The sequence below is a fragment of the Pygocentrus nattereri genome, chromosome 26, assembly GCF_015220715.1.
Source record: "Pygocentrus nattereri isolate fPygNat1 chromosome 26, fPygNat1.pri, whole genome shotgun sequence".
Classification (NCBI taxonomy): Eukaryota; Metazoa; Chordata; class Actinopteri; order Characiformes; family Serrasalmidae; genus Pygocentrus; species Pygocentrus nattereri.
In genome coordinates this window covers 27,099,094-27,115,057 of record NC_051236.1, presented here as the reverse complement: position 1 = coordinate 27,115,057, position 15,964 = coordinate 27,099,094, and the positions used below count along the sequence as shown (strand labels likewise).

At 41.5% G+C, this 15,964-nt stretch overlaps 2 protein-coding genes across 4 annotated transcripts in view; both read left to right on the top strand.

Annotated features, from left to right (window-relative positions):
- Positions 1–8,211, top strand: part of inpp5d (inositol polyphosphate-5-phosphatase D) — a 32,244-nt gene extending 24,033 nt beyond the window's left edge. The window contains exons 21-27 of one of the 2 annotated variants that reach the window (XM_017698021.2): positions 3,666–3,745; positions 3,882–3,969; positions 4,201–4,347; positions 5,096–5,159; positions 5,395–5,589; positions 6,259–6,722; positions 7,234–8,211. In XM_017698021.2, coding sequence (XP_017553510.1) covers positions 3,666–3,745; positions 3,882–3,969; positions 4,201–4,347; positions 5,096–5,159; positions 5,395–5,589; positions 6,259–6,722; positions 7,234–7,283 — 1,088 coding nt within the window. In that variant the 3' untranslated portion in view covers positions 7,284–8,211. The remainder of the gene's footprint in view (positions 1–3,665; positions 3,746–3,881; positions 3,970–4,200; positions 4,348–5,095; positions 5,160–5,394; positions 5,590–6,258; positions 6,723–7,233) is intronic. The other variant, XM_017698023.2, reaches the window with a different exon arrangement.
- Positions 8,212–10,768: 2,557 nt separating this feature from the next.
- On the top strand, positions 10,769–15,575 carry smx5. 2 transcript variants are annotated; one of them, XM_017698024.2, is made up of 5 exons: positions 10,769–10,890; positions 13,901–13,968; positions 14,112–14,142; positions 14,271–14,330; positions 15,137–15,575. In XM_017698024.2, exons 1-5 carry the CDS (start codon positions 10,888–10,890, stop codon positions 15,260–15,262), a joined length of 288 nt encoding a protein of 95 aa, XP_017553513.1. In that variant the 5' UTR covers positions 10,769–10,887; the 3' UTR covers positions 15,263–15,575. The 2 variants fall into 2 exon arrangements, with proteins under 2 accessions (XP_017553513.1, XP_037390663.1); XM_037534766.1 differs by lacking the exon at positions 10,769–10,890 and adding an exon at positions 10,937–11,755.
- Positions 15,576–15,964: the final 389 nt, after the last annotated feature.

The following is a 15,964-nucleotide window of genomic DNA, read 5'->3' as shown; positions in this document are numbered from 1 at the left end:
GAGCCCCCCATCAAATTTGAATCTCTGCAACAAGGATTTCCTCACTTTGGAAATCTTTCCATCCCATATAAATGAAATGATGAGCTGATCCAATGTTTAAAAAAAAGATTTAGGGAGAAGTAGCGGAATAATTTGAAACAGACAAAGAAAGTTAGGCATAACATTCATTTTACAGTGTTAATTCTCCAAATAAGTGATAAGGGGAGAGACCTCCATCTTTGTAAGTCCAGTTTCAATTTATCAATCAAAGGAGAGAAATTGTTATGGAAAAGAGAGGGCAAAGTTCGAGAAATATGGATCCCTAAATACCTAAACCCGGCAGGGGCATATTTAAATGGAAAAGTGGATTGATTAAGTGATAAAGCCAGTGAGTTTACAGGGTAACACTTGCTTTTCTGTAAATTTACTTTATAGCCTGAGATTGATCCAAACCTCTTCAAGAGTGACATAATAGGAGGAAGAGAAATTATTGGATCAGTCACATATAGCAACAAGTCATTGGTATACAAAGATAATTTCAGTTCGATTCCAGAACGAAAAATTCCACGAAAAGATGAAAGAGATTTCAGTGTAATCAACAGGGGTTCGATAGCGAGGGCAAACAAGGGGGATAGCGGGCACCCCTGCCTCGTCCCGCGTGAAAGTGGACAGTATGTAGAACGGACACAGTTGGTGTGAACACTAGCCATGGGGGAAGAATACAACAATTTAATCCAAGAAATGAATGTCTCTCCAAAGCTGAATCTACACAAAACTTCAAATAGGTAACCCCACTCAACCCGATCAAATGCTTTCTCTGCATCTAAGGAAATGATCGCTTCTGGAAAAGAGGAGGAATGTTCCGTAAAAATCGTATTTAAAAGGGTGCGGACATTAAAAAAGAGGTGGCGACCAAACGTAAAGCCAATAATTTCACTAGGAAAAGTCCACATTTAGGAGTGACAAAGGTCTATATGAAGCACAGGAGGTGGGATCCTTATCTTTCTTCAGAAGGAGAGATATGGATGCTTCCATAAAAGTAGGAGGGAGAGGTCCAGATAGTAAGGATTCATTATACACATCGAGAAGAAGAGGAGATAACCCATCAGTGAATCTTTTAAAAAATTTGACGGGAAAGCCGTGAGGACCAGGTGTTTTATTAGTTTGCATAGAATTCATTGAGAGAGAAATCTCTTCCAAGTCTAAGGGCGAATCAAGAATGTGTATAGCTGTAGTATTCACAGAAGGGAAACTCCAGACTGTCAAAGAATGAAAGCAACTCGGTATCATCGGAGAGGGATTCAGATTGGTAGAGAGTAGAATAAAAGGACTTAAAGACAGCATTTATAGATGGTGAATCAGACCATAATGCACCAAGTGAATCTTTAATTTGGGAAATTGATCGAGGTGAAGTTTGTCTTTTAAGTTGGTGGGCCAAAAGTCTTGAGGGTTTTTCCCCATGTTCATAATAACTACTACGTGTTTGCAGTTGCTCAGCGTCAGTTGTTGTGGTGAGATCAAATTCAGTTTGTAACTCAAGGCGCCATTTCAATAACGCGGGTGTTTGGATTTGTTGAATTGAGTTTATCAACCTCAGTTATTTCTGTCATCCAATTTTGCAATTTAAGTTTATGTGATCTGTTTAGATATGCTGTGTATGATATGATTTGTCCACGTAGGTAGGCTTTAAGAGATTCCCATAAAACAGAAGAAGTAACGGAATCATTCTTGTTAATAGCAATAAACTCATCCGTTGAAAACGAGATATAATTATTAAAAGCATCGTCAGACAGCAACAGTGAGAATGTTATATTTACTGTCACCGGAGCATGATCTGAAATAACTATAGGGTGATAATCTGAAGAAACAACGTTACCAGTGAGGGAACCGTCAATAATAAAATAGTCAATACAGGAATACACTTGGTGAGGATGAGAGTAAAAGGAAAATACCTTGGAAGCCAGTTTATAAAATCGCCAAGGGTCAACCAACCCATTATTGGACATGAAATCTAATACTGCTTGAGAGGTCAAAGAACGTGACAAAGAGTGCCTGATCTGTCTAAGAGTGTGTCAATTATGCAGTTGAGGTCTCTGCCCATAATTAATAGATGAGTGTTTAAAGAAGGAATAGAGCTAAATAACTTGCATAAAATTTGGATCATCAAAGTTAGGAAAATAAATGTTTACCAACAAAACCTGGGTATTACATAAGGTGCCGCGAACAATCAGGTATCTGCCGTTCCCATCAGTAATCGTTTTATCCGGGATAAATTGGATCCCTCTCCTAATCAACACTGCTACACCTCTAGTCTTGGAGTTGAATGAAAAACATCCGTGACCCAGTGGCATTTTAGCTTAGCATGGTCACTCTTTCTGAGATGTGTTTCTTGTAAGAAAATTACATCTGAATTTAAACGTTTTAAGTTGGTTAGTACCCTAGACCGTTTGACCGGATTGTTTAACCCCTTCACATTCCAGCTCAGAAATCTCATACTAGTCCTATCTTGATTAGAGTTAGACTAGAGTTAGTGCTTATTTACAGAGTGAAGTTGTAATGTGAAAGTAAAGAGATGTACCAGATGACTGAAGGGAAAGAGGGAGGGGAAAGGGAAAAAATAAATGAATAATAAAATAGGAAACCTACCCAAACTTAAACCCGGCCAACCATAACCCCAACACTGCCCTCTAAACCCAACGTGAGGGCTAGTGTAGTAGCTCAAGTCTGAGCTGATTATGAACAGGCCATACACCCGATAGCACAGCATGAGAGCGGGAAAGAGCCCCTGCAGAGCAGATGAACTGTAACAGCAACTATGTGTGCATGTGAAACCACTTCCACCTCCAGATGATTGTGCCTCTGCACACCCATATCTGTAACTGTGCCCCCACATATGCTACTGTACGGAGAAATACATATAAAGTCAAACAATGTAAATACCTTAGACCTTGACTATAATAAAAACAACAACGGTCACAGGATACCTAACAAAAGTGAACCACCATTACCGGGATATACCTTTACAAAAAATGCCTATAAACTCAGATTGATGCAGCCCGACCAAGGTGTTCATCGAAATGTCATGTGGGGGCACAGTAGCAAGTCCCAAAAAAAACAGAGGAAAAGAAAGAGAAAGGAAAAAAAGTCCAGATTCGCTTGGTGACGGGATACAGACCCGAATACAGGTGGAATTTACAAGTTCGCTTTAGAAAAATAGTCCAACATAAAAAGTACAGCTCAGAAACATTGCTCCGCACATCGAAACACACTAAGAAACTTAACAGTTTTCCCTACTATCACCCAACTTCTAACCCCTTCTAAGTGTTTCAGATAATTAAAGACTTAAGTAGCTACTGTAATCCAAAAACATCAGTTCCAGTGAGGAGCTCAGTACAAACGCGTCCTCACATGGCGCCGCTCTCTCCCCTCGTTATGTGTGTGTGTGCGTGTGTGTGTGTGTGCGTGCGTGTGTGCGTGCGTGCGTGTGTATGTATGTATGTATGTATGTATGTATGTATATATATATATATATATATATATATATGTATGTATGTATGTATGTGTGTGTGTGTGTGTGTGTGTGTGTGTGTGTGTGTATATAAATATGTATGTGTGTGTGTGTGTGTGTGTGTGTGTGTGTGTGTTTTTGGGTCATGTCTTTAATTCTCATTTATTGAATGTTATAGAATTTGTTAAGGGTCCTGACGGAGAGAATCAAGATTGCAGAGAGGGTTTTATCAAGGTCCGATTTGGAACACAAGTAGAGGTAATTTGTCGTGTATTGCTTGGATCATTTGGTCATTTTTAATATAACATAATTTACTATCTTGTGAATCGACAAAATATTTGTATTTCACCAGGTGGAACACCAGAGTAACACTTTTTTTTCATCCTTTTTACAGCTCACTCCCATCATTGCAGACCCAGAATACTTACTAGATCAGCACATTCTCATCAGTATAAAGTCTACAGATAGTGATGAATCATATGGTAAGTTTGCAATATGAACCGACAATTTAATCGTATGGCTATGGTTTAAATGCTTGCTAATTAACTCTGTGGTCATTTGAGAAAGGCGTGTGAGTGCTTCTTCGTTTTTAGAAACTCTAGGCTTGCTTAATTTCTTCTGTTCACAATGTCCCTTTGAATAAACACAATATTTCACCCTGAATGTTGTGCTGTAAGACTCCATCTGCTTTTATTTGTCTAATCTGCCTCCAGGTGAGACTTGTGTGGCTCTGCGGTCTGCAGAGATTGCCTATACGGAGTTTGATGTCATACTCACACATCATGGAGAACGCACAGGTACGCTGACGGGAGGCATTCAGCTGCGCACTTCAGAAGGGAAACAGACAGAGAAGTTGTACGGTGAGTGAAGTAACCTCGATCTTGATCGATTCAGTCACACTCATAGCTGTGTAGCAGGCCACTGAACCTCATATAGCACATTTATTCAGATTCTCATTCCAAGGATGAGTGAAATGCAGGTATAGGTGTGATTATTATAGGGCCCTAGGCAAAGAGAGGAACAGGGCCCCTTTAAAACTGAATACATTCCAAATATTTCACAGTATCAGATGATATTTAAGTTATCTAAGCTTCATTGCTGCAGCTATTCTGTGTTTTTAAAAAGATCTTACAGACCTATAGACATAGCTTGTTTTTTTTTTCCAGAACAGTCTGAAGCAACCAGTAAATGACCTACATCGCAGTTAACGGTCAAACCTCTTGGCAATTGGGGCATTGCTATTTTATGGCCATTACATCATGATGATCCTTTAAAAAAGTATTACCAAAACTGAAATGTAATATCCCAGTGTGCCAATATAGACAGTACAGTCATATGCAAAAAATTGGGTGCCCTGGTAAAATTTGTTTTGTTGATTTTCTGTTGAGTTGAGACAGTTTTCTTCTCCTTGATCCTAACAGCAATTAACTCTATGAATGAAAGAACTAATTTAATGTAGTTTAGCTAAAGTTCATTAGTAAAGTTCTGTCCTGTTCCCCTCATCCATGTTACCTTTTCACACACATGCTTTGTCCATTTTGTGCTCACAGAATCAGACATAGGAATAGGTCAACATCCGATTTGAGCAACTGTGTTTCTTCTTTGCAGACTTCATTAAGGTTGGCGATGATTCAGGTGCCAGTAAAGGCAAATATGGAGACAACAGCAACAAGTGAGTTTTGTTTTTTTTTGTTTTTTTTTTATCCACAAACCTGTATTTGAAGCATTATTCATTATAGCTAATGGCTAGCTGTGATGTGATGTGAGGGCTATGGGTTCTCATTAGTAACTTTGCTGAAAGTCTGGTTTAAACCAGGCGTACCATACTGCTATAATAGATCTGCGAGACGCTGCATGGTTTTGTATTTCATGTTTTCCAAAACAAGCAGTGATTCTTGTTATTACAGGTCATATATGGTCTTACCCAGTGATATTAGCAACCCTAGTTATATGGGTGTGGGCTTCAAAGGCAGCAGTGTGTCTTCTCGAGGAGGGGCCTCTGGGCATGGAGCTAAAGATGGGGGTTCTGGGAACATGTCCCCAAAAAAGACTGGATATGATCATTCTGTGTGCAGCCCCACAGGCAAGACCTCCAGTCCTGTGTGAGTACATCCAGGCATCCAGGCATGGTCTTATGGTCTTAGCCTGTGTAGTGTGTATGTATGTGTGTGTGTGTGTATGTATATGTTTATATATATATGTATGTATGTAAGTGTGTGTGTGTGTGTGTGTGTATATATATATATATATATATATATATATATATATATATATATATATATATATATATATATATATATATATATATATATATATATAAAAGCAACTACACAGGCTAAGACCATTAGTGTATACTACGACATTAGCACACACTGAGGTCTACTGGGCATTAAATGCTGTGGCTCCCAAGGTGGTCTGATTTTTTTTTTTTTAAAGGACAAAACTCTTCTTAACATCTAGGTTGTGACTCCTGATCTAACCCAGCTTTTGATGCAGAGGGAGCCGGTCGCATTTCTCACTCATTCACTTTTGTTTTTATGTGCCGCCACAGACTGCCCAGGCGCTGCACTTACCCACGTCCAAGTATATATATATATATATATATATATATATATATATATATATATATATATATAAATATCCTTTTTTTTTTTTTTGCTTTTATATGACGGCTCCCACTTCCTAGGCCTCATTAATCAGGATTGTTTCTGTGAAATTATATATGATTTCAGAATTGATCAAATAATCAAGTAATCAATTAATTGTTTCAGATCTGAAGATGGTCAACCAGCAGAGATGTTTGACAATCCTCTCTACGGCTTGATGGGGAAGGCGCGATGTGGCAAGGATCAGGAAATCTCCCGAAAAGACCACTTGTCTCCCTCAGAAATTTTTGCATTCCCCAAACCACCAGATCTTGACAGTGACCGCATTCCCCCTGTCCCGACTCCTCGCAACCGCTCCTTCACCTGCTCTGAAAAACCACAGAATCCTTCATCAGTCCCCACCGCCACCTCCAGCAGCAGCAGTAGTCTACAGCCTCAGACCTTCACCAAAAAGCCTGTAGTGCCCTCCCGCTCTGAGGGAGGCATGATAATGTCAGGGAAGCCACCACTGCCGATGAAAAACCGTCCGGACCCCCAACCCCAGCTTCAGCCCAAACCCAGAGACTATAGAGACAGCTCAGAGTTACCCTGCAAGTTACGGCCACCCACCAGACCTCTACCCAAAGACGGTATACAAATAATGGAGTTGCACTTCTAAAATGTAAAAGTGGGCAATGCCTTAGAAGAATCATTTCTGGTTCCAGGAAGAACCATATTTTAAAAAGAGATGGAGTGTGAAGAACTTCTTAAAGGCATGTACCAAAAATTCTACACACATTTAAGGGTTCTTGCTAAAATCTTTCCATTATGTGGAGGTTTTTAAACTTTAAAAAGGTTCTTCACACTAGCACATCTCATTCACAAAAATGCTTCTCTGAAGAACATTCTCAGGTTCCTTAGGAAACCAAAAGTGGTTCTGTCATGGCAGGGAAGCCCAAAGTGTGGTCTGTGAGACAGAGTTGGTTAATGAGGATGTCTGATTTGGTGTGCCAGAACAGACAGACAGACAGAAGCTAGGTGTTTATGAAGTGTTTACCTCTAAATATACTGTTGTTGGCACACATAACTACTTCTACAACTCAGAACTACTTCAACATCAGTTTAAGCAATTATGTAATATTGCTCATGTTTTGCTTCCAGGGCATCATGAGACACCACAGCCTCCGAAGACAGGTCGTCCACTGAAATGAGTTTCTCACCTCCGGAAAGCCTTCTCTGATGGTGTCCTACTGTTCTGCACGTGGAACTATGACATCATTCCAGACAAGGGACAAAACACGCCGATGAAGCCCAGTGCTAGCCGATGTAACCTGATATTTCCCCCCGTTCTTGCACAAACTCTTTTTTTCTATCATGTCAAATTGAATATGTCCTGAATGTATGGCACACAGTTTAGCAGTTTGATCAGTTTTTATTTTGTGAGATGGTGCGTAATGATCAGCAACACTTGTTCAAAACAGGAAGATTAAATCCAGAAAAGCACAGAAGTCTCAGGATATTTTCGTTAATTACTGATACAGATGACTGATCTTCACTGGTCTACAGTTACTTTGCTGTTTTTTTTTTCCATTTACTCTTTGTTACAAGGGATCTACTGGCTAAGCTGGACCATCAACATGAGCCTGTTTCTTAGAAACAATGCCTGAAATTACAGTTCAGACCCCAAATCTGGACTGATACAGTAATTCGCCTGATGCTGTGCTGAGGAATAGCATAAGGACAAAGTCATTTATGAAGTGGCACCAAGTAATCATGACATGTCACGTCATTTTGGAATTTCACAAGTCCTACCTGCACTCTTACTGGTGCTTCTGGAGAGGTACCATAGAAGACTTTTGGTTCACTAACAAACTTTTCCGTGGGTAGTTCTTTAAAGAACGGGCCTTAAACCTCCCCATAATGTGTTAATCTATTCCAGTTAAAGGTTTTCTTAGAACCAAATATCCAAGCCAAGAACCATTTAGGAACCTTTATTTTTTGAGTGTGCACACTGTCATTTCTAGTTTTAGAAGGAAAACATCCATGTCAGACCTGTTGTGATCAGCTCATGATCAGTTACCTCTTATGCCTATAAACCTTGCATTAAAACTCATCGCAGTTGTGTCGTTGTCCGCCGGCCACAATGTGTTGGAATCCTTTTTCTTCTAGCTTTCTGCTGAAGCCAGCTGTTGGCTCAGGATGTAGCAATGCTGCGTCCTTGATAACCCGAGAAAGTGACCGGTCATATCTAGCGAATGGGAGTAAACGATAGGAGACAGTTTGACAAGTTTGGCTGTCTAAGCTCTAGTCTCTTTGGGTCTTTGATTACATTCTACAGCTGTGGATCCCTTCAGCCACACTTGGGGGGAAGAAATCAGTCGGTTGAAGTTACAGGTGTGATATCGTCGCTGTCCAAAGAAAACCACGTGTCTTCATTTTTTTTTGCCATTTTAATTTACATCACTTCAGCACACAAGCTGTCCTTTATGCTGTGTGAAGATTTCATGATGAACGGACCAGAAGTGCTCTAAAATCACTCGGAATGAAACATTGACTTGTATTAAAGAGTGAGAGTGTAGTTACTGTGTTGGAGATGCTTGTTTTTCTTTGAACAGTGACTGTATCTTTATTGCCATGGATAATCCTCTCAATAGTTTATTCAGCAACCTCAGTCAAATGACCACTTTTTTCTGGACATCTCATGTTGTCCACAGCATTTCTGTGGCACTTCTTTTTCCAAAACACGACTCTCTTGGTGCGCGGAATGAAACCGCTCAGCCTGGTTTTTGCCCTCCGTCGGAGTAACGCAGAGCTCTGAGGTAAGTCTGTTCACTTTCAGAGCAGCGTGGTCTTGGTAAAAGTTCATTCACTCATTTTCAGTCTCCACTTTTCAAAGGAACGTGTTACACGTCCAAAAACTCGGATCCGGAGTGGCATATTTGACCTCCGTCAATCAGGCACCTCTCCATGATCAGACTCCAGATTCTTATGGAGTAAATGTTTTTATTGTGACATAAAAAAAAGATTCACTCATTATTAGTGGCAATGGAAACAGAGAGCATCTGTATTAGAGGTAGTTATATGAAAGTTGAGTGTAGGTTGAGGGCTGGTGCCCTTGGACCCTTATTTATTACTATACTGTCCCCGTTTCAGATACTTTTGGTCTTTATCAGTCCACTAAGACCACTGTGGTGTGCTTAGCTCTAATATATATAACAAAAATGTTCATCAAACTTCTAAAAAATCGGAAATAATTTTCTAGCTGTGAAAGTGTCATTTGCTCTTGGTATGTAGCCAGTAGTGCATAGCTATAATAAATAAATAAATAAATAAATAGAAATAATAATTTTTGATGATATTTAATGTTTGGTGATATTCAAGTCATTTTAAATCCATCACAGTAATATGGCTTAGCCACTGTTTTTCTGTTAAGTTCCTTTTACGTTTTATTCAAACAGTACAGCCGTGGCCAAAAGTTTTGAGAATGGCACAAGTTTTGTTTTTCACAAAGTTTGCTGGCTCAGCTTTTTTAGACCCTTTTGTCAGATGTTGATATGGTGTAATGAAGCACAACTATAAGCATCTCATACGTGTGTTAACTTTTTATTGACATACGTCCAGTTCAAGCAAAGTCTTGATATTTACAGTGCTGACCTTCTTTAAGACCTCTGCAGTTCACCTGGGCCTGCTGGACATCAGCTTCTGGGCAAAATCTTGAATGATGGCGACCCGTTCTTGCCTACTCAGTGCTTGGAGTTGGTCAGTTTCTGGGTTTTTGTTTGTCCACTCTCTTTTTGAGGATTGACCACAGGTTCTCAATGGGATTGAGATCTGGGGAGTTTCCTGGCCATGGACCCCAAATCCATGTTTTGTTCACCAAGCCGCTTTTGCGTTGTGACATGATGCTCCATCAACCGCTGGGATAGGCTCCAGCAGCTTAGAGGATAGACGGATGGATGGATGATGCTCCATCATGCTGGAAAAAGTGTTGTTCATCTCCAAATCCCTCCTGGGTCGTTGGGAGAAGCTGCTCTTGGAGGATGTTTTGATACCTTTCCTTATTCAGCAAGGAGATCAGGTCACCACCGGTGCAGAGCTTGCTCAGGAATGGCAGAGGGCAGGTGTGATGGAGCACCATGTCACAAGGCAGTGCTTATAACTGTACTTCATTACACCATATAAACATCTGACAAAAAAACTGAGGCAGCAAACTTTGTGAAAAACAGTTTGTGCCATTCTCCAAACTTTTGGCCACGGCTGTACAGATCTAAATCTAAATTTATATTGAACCTACTCAAAGCAAACTATGATACATACATTCCCACATAAACAACAAAGCAAATAAAAAGAAAATTTAGAGGAATAAAATGCTTTTTAAAGGATAAAAAATGAATAAATAATGAAAAATGTGAACTTCGTGTCGCGGCTTCGTGTACCTGGCCCAGCGAGGCTGACCGGTGGACTGAGTGGAATTACTTTGTAAATGCTGCCATCTGCTGGTGAGAGAGAGGAAACGCCGCCCTCACCTCAGGGAGAAGAGCTCTACTGACGGGACTGATTTCTGAGCGCTGGACTGGAAAACTAACAAACAAAAATCGGAGCTGTGTGGACCATCTGCTTTTGTTTAATGAAATAGGACATTAATCCGATTTTTTCGTGACATTTAATTTGAAATCGTTAGATAGGCTTCGTTTTAATGACGACTACAAAATCAACCAATGAACAGGGAGGATAAATCCGCCTTCGAATAAGCTGACCAATGGTGAAACAGTTTGGTCAGGTGTGGGCTGCGACGGGCACAAAGAGCGCGTGAAAATGGTGAGTTGATTTTATTTCGGTAGTGTTTACAGCGCGGAGGAAAACCACAAAGACTCGCTTTCCCCGACTGCCTCCAGATTCCCCAAGACTTTCAGACGACTGAACTTACAACGTTTAGTTTTTGTGACGTTAGTTCGCTCTGAGCCTCGGACCGAGGCCGCTGTGCGGTGTCGGTACTAAGGCAGGTTCGCTCTGAGCCTCGGACTGAGGCCGCTGTGCGGTGTCGGTAGTAAGGCAGGTTCGCTCTGAGCCTCGGACTGAGGCCGCTGCCGCTGTGCGGTGTCGGTACTAAGGCAGGTTCGCTCTGAGCCTCGGACTGAGGCCGCTGCGCGGTGTCTGTACTAAGGCAGGTTCGCTCTGAGCCTCGGACTGAGGCCGCTGCCGCTGTGCGGTGTCGGTACTAAGGCAGGTTCGCTCTGAGCCTCGGACTGAGGCCGCTGCCGCTGTGCGGTGTCGGTACTAAGGCAGGTTCGCTCTGAGCCTCGGACTGAGGCCGCTGCCGCTGTGCGGTGTCGGTACTAAGGCAGGTTCGCTCTGAGCCTCGGACTGAGGCCGCTGCCGCTGTGCGGTGTCTGTAGTAAGGCAGGTTCGCTCTGAGCCTCGGACCGAGGCCGCTGCCGCTGTGCGGTGTCGGTACTAAGGCAGGTTCGCTCTGAGCCTCGGACCGAGGCCGCTGCCGCTGTGCGGTGTCTGTAGTAAGGCAGGTTCGCTCTGAGCCTCGGACCGAGGCCGCTGCCGCTGCCGCTGTGGTGTCTGTAGTAAGGCAGGTTCGCTCGGACGCGGACACGGGCCGAGTCCGGAAGCGCAGAGGAACCGTTCAGTCCGTCGTGAAGTATCGGGTAGAGCGGTTTCGCTCCGTATTATGGTGGGTCGTGTACATCAGCCTTAACATTAAAACCACCGCCTTGTTTCTACGCTCATTGTCCAACTTATCACCTCCACCTGCTTCTACAGTTCTACAATTACCGATTGACGTGATGGGGTCAGTGGGTGTTGCGCTGGTCTGAGTGGATCAGACAGCAGTGCTGCTGGAGTTTTTAAACACCTCAGTGTCGCTGCTGGACTGAGAAAAGTCCCCCAACCCAAAATATCCAGCCAACAGCGTCCTGTGACCACTGATGAAGGTCTAGAGGATGACCAGCACAAACTGCAGCAGCAGATGAGCTGTCGTCTCTGACTTTACATCTACTAGGTGGGCTGACAGGGTAGGAGTGTCTAGAGTGGACAGTGAGTGGACACAGTGTTTAAAAACTCCAGCAGCACTGCTGCATCTGATCCACTCGTGCCAGTGCAACACACACTAACACACCATCACCGTGTCAGTGTCACTGCAGTGCTGAGAATGAGCCACCAAGCAAATATTACCTGCTCTGTGGTGGTCCTGTGGAGGGTCCTGACCATAGAAGAACAGGGTAAAAGGGGGCTAATAAAGCATGCAGAGAAACCGATGGACCACAGTCTGTAACTGTAGAACTGCAAGGTGCACCTGTACAATAGATGGAGATGATTAAATGGACTAAGTGGAGATACAAGGCGGTGGTTTTAGTGTTGCTGCTGACTGGTGTGTGAACTGCTGGGTAATGTTAGCTTGACTATAGCCTGACCATGACTAAGAGGGCTTTAGTTTACATAAAAATGGGTTTATTGCATAAAACTGAAAATCTTTTTAAACATTAGACATTACGTCTGTTATTCAGTGCGTAACTCAGATTTACATTTATGCATAACTTCCAAAATAGGGAGACTTTCCAAATCCAAGCAAGGGGTATTGAAAACAGCTTATCAGGAACCAGAGCACCTTCTAGTGCTCAGACTTTGATGTTGAACATAAATGCTGAAGACCTGCTTTTAAAGCTCTTAAATGACCACCTTCACTTATTTCAGAATGTTTGAAGGGCTGTGTTCCAAACCAAGCGTTATGATTGAGAGGTACTGCGTTACGAAATGTTCCAAGTAGGATTGGGCAATACGACAATACTATATCATCATGATACATTACATCATCATACACTCTTCTGAACATACTCAGGACATCGTCAGTACTTAAAGAACACACATTGTTGTTATTGTTATTATAATTACTATTATAGTATTTTTAAGTGGCTCTACAGGTTCTATGTTCGGTTCCACCTTATTATATCTCGAATTATCTTGATGCATATGGTGTATAATAAAAAGACTTTTGCATTGCCCACCCCTAGTTTCAAGGATGAAACACAAATCATAGTGAATTATGGACTGAAGATGTGGATCTCTGTCCTTATTGATGCTCATCAGACTTTCATTATTAACTTTAAACCAACTTCCAGACTTTCATTTAAACTTTAAACCATCTAAAACTATTACGTTATATTACGGTCAACTATTAGTTTTTGTTTTTCATTTGTTTCCCAATTCCTTATTGTAACGCTGTTCTTTTAAGTTGTATTAAACTGGTAATTGCTATAGAGTTTGATTAAACACTGTTCATATCCCTGCAAACTTAGTCTTAAATTGCATTAGAAGTGTTATTAAAAAGTCTTAAGTATTATGTTTAAGGATGCCATGTAGATTAAGATTGAGACCCTTATTAGTCCCACAACAGGGAAATTCCACTTTAACCCATCCGTGAAGTGAAACACCACATACACTCTAGTGAGCACATTTGCCTGGAGCGGTGGGCAGCCCAGTCCGCAGCGCCCGGGGAGCAGTTGGGGGTTAGGTGTCTTGCTCAAGGACACCTCAGTCATGACGGCTCTGGGGATGAAACCGGTGACCTTCCGGTCACAAGGCTGGTTCCCTAACCTCCAGCCCATGACTGCCCCAGACGTCCTGTATAAGAGATGCTCGGGCTTAGGTCAGTGTTTCCCAGCTTGAGTCCTGCACTAATCACACTGGTGCTTTTTTTTTTTTTTTTTTTTTTTTTTTTTCTTCATGGCACAGGTAAAAGTGTGGAAATGCCGCTCTAGATCATTAGATGTTGTTAGGATTGATGTGTGACTGGTTCTGAAATGTTGCAAATGTTTTACAGCTTTTCTACTCATTCTTCAAGTCTCTGGTGGGCAAAGACGTGGTGGTGGAATTAAAAAACGACTTGAGGTGAGTGGATGATGTTCAATAATTAAAAGTGCCACTGAAGTATTAAATCACAATCCAGTAAAGTGCCCATTTATCACATCTTTTACCAGTGTGAACTATAGACTGCCATATATTGTTTACTAACATCTCTCAAACAATTGCAGCATATGTGGAACACTACACTCTGTCGATCAGGTATGCCAGTAGAACATTTTGTATACAGTATTTTGTATTTTCAGTGGATGCTGTAGGCCTCTATTTATATACACATATATACATAATATAAAATCTAATATAATTTTTTCTTTCATGTATTTTCACAGTATCTGAACATCAAACTCACAGACATCAGTGTCACTGACCCTGAGAAGTATCCGCACATGGTGAGCAAAATTTCGTTTCAGTGTCTCAAACATGGATTAAGCCTAGTCTTGGACTGAATTGCAGTGTCAACTGTGAATCACCATTTTGTGTGTGTGTGTGTGTGTGTGTGTGTGTGTGTGTGTGTGTGTGTGTGTGTGTGTGTGTGTTTATCAGCTCCACTTAATATATAGGAGCACTGCACTGGCTAAAATCACACAGTGTAAGCCTATTGGAAATATGCCATGGCGGAATGCTTGAAGTGACCAGCAACTATTTATCCAATTGGCACAGCATGAACACTTTGCTCTGTGAGCAGACCCACAGGCCAGTGGCCCGTACCCGATACCAGTATCAGCATTGGTGTATCACTAATTCTCAGTCTAGCAGTGTCACTGCTGCGTCTGATCCAGTCATACCGGTGCAATACCAATACAGTGCCATCACATCACTGTCACTGCAGTGCTGAGAATGATCCACTACCCAAATAGTACCTGCTCTGTGAGGGTCTGAGCATTGAAGAACAGAATAAAAGGGGTTTAATGAAGTATGCAGAGAAGCAGTACTACGGTCTGCAATTGTAGAAATACGAAGTGCACCCATATGGTAAATGGAGCTGATCAAATGCACAAGGACAGTAGATACAAGGAGATGAACTTAAGGAATTGGTGTGTATATATGAAGAGATTCATTCAACAATGAATTTGTAACATCCATTTGTAAGGATGGCCTAAATGGTTTGGAAGTCTAAATGTTTCCCAAACCTAGTGTTTCTCACTTGCTGGGCCAAAAGTAACTCTTATTTCGATCTTGTCCTTGCTGTTTTCAGTTGTCAGTGAAAAACTGCTTCATCCGTGGTTCAGTGGTGCGATACGTTCAGCTTCCTGCTGATGAAGTGGACACCCAGCTCCTACAGGATGCAGCACGAAAAGAGGCCATGCAACAGAAACAATGATCTACATTCATTTTGCTTTTTGATGAGGATATTGTAAAATAATGTAACATCAGTGGTTTACTTTTTTTTAAGTTTTGTATAGTTTTTGTGACCCCATGTATGGAGTTTGGTTTGAATGTCTGTCCTCAGATAGGAGTGACATGGTTAAACTAGACAATGGGTAAGTCTTGTTTTAATGACCTGTTGGAGTTTCCCAGGTTATTTTGCTCAGATACATTTGTAATACGTTAGCTCTGGTCAAATACTTAAATACAAAATTTAACCCCAGAGCGATCAAACATTTATGTTAAAATAAAATATTAATACTACTGTGCTGGACGATGTGATGTGTTATTTCTTAGGTCGAGTAGTTTGTGTTTACTTTGGCAGACAGTACAGTGTTTTCCTCCTGCACAGTATAATGTGCAGGGCAGTGGTCCTCCAGCTGGAAAACCACTGTTCCTGCTTCACATCATTCATGGCACTGCTGTTTGCAATTCACCACAGTTTGAGGTGTAGAAACTTAAAATATTCAGATTATTCTGATTGATTCCAGAAATGTGGTGGGGTTAAAGTGGGTTTCTAAAGAACTGGAACAGTATAGGATGCCGGGAAGAGATATCGCAATGGACCTGTCCACGGTTACGTTTATCTTCTTACAACACTTTTGGTGAAACAGAGTGACAGAGAAAGGAGGTCAAAATAAGCCGTAGGCTTTAACAA

What these genes read in the sequence shown, in the direction of transcription:
- smx5 (XM_017698024.2), top strand. An exon ending in CACTACACTCTGTCGATCAG is followed by an intron (nt 14,143 to 14,270) that starts GTATGCCAGTAG and finishes GTATTTTCACAG; the next exon opens with TATCTGAACATCAAACTCAC. An exon ending in CTGAGAAGTATCCGCACATG is followed by an intron (nt 14,331 to 15,136) that starts GTGAGCAAAATT and finishes TGCTGTTTTCAG; the next exon opens with TTGTCAGTGAAAAACTGCTT.